Source organism: Hordeum vulgare, chromosome 2H (assembly GCF_904849725.1).
Source record: "Hordeum vulgare subsp. vulgare chromosome 2H, MorexV3_pseudomolecules_assembly, whole genome shotgun sequence".
Classification (NCBI taxonomy): domain Eukaryota; kingdom Viridiplantae; phylum Streptophyta; class Magnoliopsida; order Poales; family Poaceae; genus Hordeum; species Hordeum vulgare.
The window spans coordinates 197,807,197-197,813,372 of NC_058519.1; the positions used below are offsets into that span (position 1 = coordinate 197,807,197).

Sequence of the window (6,176 nt, forward strand, 5' to 3'; positions counted from 1 at the left end):
ACATATCTTGATTTTCTTATTAACATATATGCATCTCAAGATGACATGCATCTTGAACCGATCAATGGCCCTAAAATCATAATGACAGCGCCCGGTGCCTAGAGCGGGAGGGGAGGGGGGCGGCGGCGCCTGGAGGGCGGTGGGCTTACCGGAGCGGGATGTGGCCGGCTTACCGGAGCGAGCCGGAGAGGGGAAGGGGTTTACCGGCGGGAAAGGCAGGGGGCGGCGGCGACGACGAGGGAGGCGGCGATGACGACGACAACGACGACAGTGAGGGAGGCGGCGGCGGGGACGAGCATGGCTACGGCGACGACATCGGGGAAGAGTTGCGCAGCCTTGCGGCATCGAGGGCGTCCGCGTCGCGAGGAGGAAGAATAGATCGAAACCGCGATTTGGACATCACAAAATTTCAACTCCCGCTTTTGTAGGCGGAGCTTAGGTCCCGGGTCGTGGCTCGAACCGGGGCTAAAGACCCCCTTTAGTCCCAGGTCGAGCCACGACCAGGGACTAAAGACCCGTTTTCTGCAGGCAGAGTGGCGGGAAACGAGGGTCTTTAGTCCCGTGTCGTGGCTCGACCCGGTACTAAAGGGGGTCTTTAGTCACGGTTTGTTCTTTGGGTTGAAGTTTCTCTATAAATTTGGGTTCAAGTTTCTCTATAAATTCTCATATAGTTTCAATTTTTTTCCATTATTTTTATTTTGTTCTTTGCTTTATTTATTTTTGTTCTTTTCTACTTACACCTAAAATTTAGTTTTCAAATTGCAATTCTTTGGGTTGAATTTTTTTTTCTCTTCTATTTTAGTTTTCTATTAAAGATTTTTAACCAAAAAACTTCATGAAAATTCTTTTGAGTTGAGTTTTTTTGTTTCTTTTTAGTTAATGTTTTAGTTGATTCTTTTTAACAAATATCTAGCACGAGGAGAAGAAGGAGAAGCGACCCGCACAACAACAGTCGGCATTCTTCTTAAGTTAACTAAACATGTATGTTACTAATGTGCTTAGAGATGAAAGGTTTTAAAACCTGAAAAATCTATGCAGCTTTCAATTATGCTTGTACAGACGAAAAAGCATAAACAATATCATATTGTTTACAAGCTTCTTAAGTTGGTATTAATTCTGTCTGTAGCTACGGCTAGTGTTGAAAAGGCATTCTCTTCAATGAGCTATGTGAAGAATAAGATAAGGAATAAAATGGGTGATGAATATTTGAACAAATGTTTGGTTGCATTTGTTGAGAGAGAATTTTTCAATCAAATGAAGGATGAAGACGTCATCAATTTCTTTCAAAAAGGCGACCGCAGAGTTATATTATAAGAAGGATATATCACTCTATCAATCAAAATGTACTTATGTATTCATGTGATTATGGCCTGATATATTATAATATTGTTAATGTCGTTACGCTAGTGTTATTTCGTTCATAAATTGGAGTATTATGTTATTTGGTTCATATATTACATTTAAAGTAAAAAAAATTAATGAATATCCAGTCTTTATTTTCTGGCGCCACCGCTGGCTCTAAGCACCTTCCATGCATGCAAAAATGAACTAAACAAATGATAGGAACTAACATGAACGTGGAACAATTTTTTGCTCCCTCCACCGTCGCATAATATAAGAATGTTTTTGACATAGCGTTTTAATTTTTTAATATTAAAAATGCTTTTATATTATGGGATGAAGGGAGTAGTTATTACTTACCTGTCTCGCTCGGCCCATTCGACACGAGCTGATAGAGCTATCTGAAAAGTACCACTAAGCATGGGTGTGGCACTGCATACTATTGTATGTATTATCCACATGATCATGCCGCTGCAATTGGTTCTGTGCCAACCGATCATTGGATGCAAGTGGGCATGTATGGGTTTGGCCGCGCTGCCAGATTAGGCCACCAGTGTTAGTTCATTGTGCGCAGCGCAGCCGATAAGTCCTTTTCCTGCTCAAGTCAGACTCGGCAATACCGGAACGGGCAGTCGTTTTCCTCCGTGCAGCCTTGCAGGCTGATCACACCGCCCATCGATCGAAGTACACAACGATAGCAGAATCAATGAATTGGATGGATACATAGGAAAACGTTTCTAATCGCCGGGCTGATTTCAGCCCGGGCGTAAGCCGCCTTCTCTAGCCGTCACGTGCCGTCTTGGCTGATTTCACGTTCGTTCATTACGTGATACACTCGTACACCGTGTTGTTGTTGCTGTTTACCTGTCTTCTACTCGCTCCGATTTCTAAATATGAGATTTTTTAAAGATTGCACTATAAACTACATACGAATGCACATAGACATATTTTACAGTATAGATTCGTTATTTTGCTCCGTATGTAGTCTTCTAGTAAAGTCTCTAAAAGGTCTTATATTTTGGAACGGAGGGAGTACATCACTCTCTCCTATCTTCACGTTAACCTTTTATTTTCTTTACTGAGTTGATCACATGGCTCTGCATGCTGCATCCATTCTGAGCAAGTTAATTAGCTCTTGCACGGATTGAAACCATTTCTTTTGCCTAGCGCGAGTTGGACTTCTCCCTGCATGCAAAACACTATCGCTAGCAATGCATATTTTGAGGAACGTTCTTAACGTCTTCGTCGCCGTTGCGGCTGTGGAAGCATATGCCATCGTAGCAGCATAGAAGCAGCTAGACCATTGTTATAGTATCGTCGAAGCAGCGGTGTCATCATCACAACACTGTCATGGTCGGGAAGCACGTCTTTGCAGCATCATTGAAGTAGCTGGGCCTCCGTATCATCGCGGCCATCGAAGCACGTCGTCGTGATCGATTGAAGCATGACGCGGCGACAACATGCTGTCAAAGTAGCCGGGCCTTCGTTGCAGTATCATGGTGGCTGTCGAAGCATGTCATCGTGATCGATCGAAGCATGACGCCGCAGCAGCATGGCGTCGAAGTAGTCGGGCCTCCGTTTCAGTATCATCGCGTCCGCCGAAACACGTCGTCGTGATCGATCGAAGCATAACACCGCGACAGCATGCCGTTGAAGTAGTCGGGCTTCCGTTGCCGCCATTGAAGCACGCCGTCGCAACATCATTGAATCAACCAGCTGCCGTTATAGCATCGTTGGGGCCATTGACGCATGTCATGGAAGCACGCTCGACTAATTGAAGAAGACATTGTCAGCACCCATTGATGCATGCTGCTGAATCATCATGTAAGCAGCTAGAGCACGTTGTTCCAACATCATCAAAGCGGTCGGGCAACCATCGCAACATCACCATGGCTGTGAAAGCACGTCGTCGCTACATCATCAAAACAACCCGGATGTTGTTGTAGCATCATCGCCGTCATCCACACATGTTGTGGAAGAACACCACAGCCGTTGGAAGAACGGCATCGCGACATCGCCGCGGCCATCATAGCACGTCGTCGTAACATCATCGAAGTAGCAAGGCTCCCATTGTAACATTGACACGGTTATCGATGCATGATGTTGAAGCACAGCATGGTCGTTCGGAAAACACCGTTGCGACATCTCCGGGAATTGAAGCATGCCGTCACCACATCATCAAGCAACAAGGTTTCCATTGTACAAACATCATGATCCTCTACGGATGTCGTTGAAGCACGACACGATCGTTTGAAAAAACACCGATGTTGCCATGTCGTCGCATACGTCGAAGCATGTCATTTGAACATCGTTGAAGTAGTCGGGCCGCCATCGCACACACCTGGTAGCATCACCACGGTCGTTGTAGCACGCCACATAGCAGCATCGTGGAAGCAGTCGGGTCGTCGTGGTAGCACGCCTCGTAGCATCCCTATTGTCGCCGAAGCAGTCCAACCATAGGTTATTTGTTTTTCTTTTCACATGTTATTTTGTATCTATACCATATATTTGTATGTTGTTTCAACGGCACAAGCAATTTTTCAATAACGGTGACATGAGGCTGCCACTTGAATGGAAAGGTGGTTGGTGGTTGGATGCTCCGAGTTGCTGCTCCTATGTATGCGTGGTGAATTTGCTAGTAGTACGTCGCAATAGGGAGCTTCTTTGTTTTTGATGAGAAGACTGAACACGGAGCTTGCGCGAGATGTTAGTGAGGAGGTTGGATGGGATATTACTGGACCAATCTAATGGACCTTTGTGTCACTATAGTACGGGCTGGGAGAAGCCTGATTCTTCTCAGTTTTCAGCCGGTTGATTTATAGCGTTGGCCGAATACATAACCTGGCCTGGAACCGTTATAGTTTTTTTTTGAATATACATATTCAAGCTTTATTTAGCAAAAAACACAAAACGTGGGATACATCTCTCATCATGGCATTGGCCATACTATACATGGAGATAAATTCATCTCCGATCATCAGACTCGTCTTTAAAATTCACTTCAGTCATTGGACTAAGGAATACCCGGATTACTGTCATTAAACTTACATCATCAAATAGAGACAGTCACCACATACAATTGATTTACGTATTTCACCGACGTGGCATACACTTTGACAATCCACGATCCATGTATGTGTCATGTTAGAATCACAATTAATTAACCTTACCCTCTATTTCCGTTCATTTTACTCACAACCGAGCAGCACCTTCCCCGGCCTCGGTGGCCCCAGCCCCGATGTGTCGCAGATGACCGGCGGCTGCACCACAACCGACCCCCACACGAGATCCCATCTACCTGTCCTCTCATTCGTCCATTCTATTCTTCCTTGTGATTCCCTCATGGGGACTATTTCCAGCCACCGCTGTCATGGAAGGTCGGGGTCGTGCTCCAGCCAAAGGGACATCGTCGTGCATCATGAGGCAAAATTGACAAAAATGACCCGTGGGGCGAAAGAACTCACGGATTGACCACTCGGGGGAAAAAATTCACCGGCCTGACCCTTTTGTGTGGCGCCCGACACTTAGGCGCCACACTGTACTGTGTGACGCCTAGGTGTTCGGCGCCACACCCCCGACCACGTGGCATGTAGGGGCCCACCCCCAGGCAGTGTGACGCCTAAGTCTTAGGCGTCACACATTGTAATGTGTGGCGCCTAACGCTTAGGCGCCACACATGGACTTATACGCCCACAGAAAGTGTGCATTTTCGATGGCAGTAGGTTTTCACTTGTGTGGCGCCTGAGGCTTAGGCGCCACACAATGAAAACCTACTGGCGTCGAAAATGCACACTTTCTGTTACTCTGTTTCCTCTATGTGTGGTGCCTAAGCCTAAGGCGCCACACCACAAATGTGTGGTGCCTAAGCCTTAGGCGCCACACATTCTGTCATGCTCAGAACTGCATAGCAATGGAGGAGGAGTTCAAATATACATCACAAATATACAACACATAGTAGTGGTGGAGGAGTTCAAATACATACAACACAAAGTGCATAGTAGTGGTGGAGGAGTTAAAACATACAACACAAAGCGCATAGTAGTGGTGGTGGAGTTCCAACATATATACGGTTCTTGAAGTAACATACGTCCAAAAGTGCATACATAGTAGAGTTTCATAGTAATAAAGCGCGGAACCAAACAAGGTTCAACAACACATAGAATAGAAACATCCGGCTCTATTGGGTCGAGCAAGGCCCCTTACTCTTCTTCTTCTTCCTCTCTTCTTCCTCTTCCTCTTCCCTTTTCCGCATTTTTGAAGCCTCTTCCTTAACCCTCTCCGTGAAGCGTTGATGCTCCCGCTCTCTCTTTGCTGCGGCCTCTGCCCACATCTTGTTAAAGTTAGCTTCATATTCTTTTTTTCGTTTCTCTAGCGTCTTCCTGTCATTCTCCTTTATCCTAGCCTCATATTGCTTATGCTCAAGGAACATTTGCCACTCCTCATCCATCTTTGCCTTATGCTCCTCATCCTTCTTCTTTCGCGCTTCCGCTGCATCCTCCTCTCTCAACTTCTTTGCAGCCCTCTCCATCAACCGCTGCTCCTCACTGGCTGCATCCTTCTCCTCCCCCCACTCCGCTTTTGCCTTGTTGGGTTGAGAAGCGGCCATACCTACAAAACAGGCATCAAAGCTCATAGTTAGTACAATAACACACAAAGGAGCATGAAAAACAACATGATAAAGATAAGTGAAATATGTGACATACGGAAATGGTCCTCGTAGGTATCCACGCATACCAATCCTAGTAAGTCCACCACCTATCCCACCAATGCCTCTAGCAGCACCACCACCTATCCCACCCCTGCCTCTAGCACCACCACGACCTATCCCACCCCTG

At 46.1% G+C, this 6,176-nt stretch overlaps 1 protein-coding gene across 1 annotated transcript; it reads right to left on the reverse strand.

The window, feature by feature from the left end:
- Positions 1-5,518: 5,518 nt before the first annotated feature.
- LOC123429900 (vicilin-like seed storage protein At2g18540) lies at positions 5,519-5,947 on the reverse strand. The gene has a single exon (XM_045113874.1). It carries the CDS (start codon positions 5,945-5,947, stop codon positions 5,519-5,521), a length of 429 nt encoding a protein of 142 aa, XP_044969809.1.
- Positions 5,948-6,176: the final 229 nt, after the last annotated feature.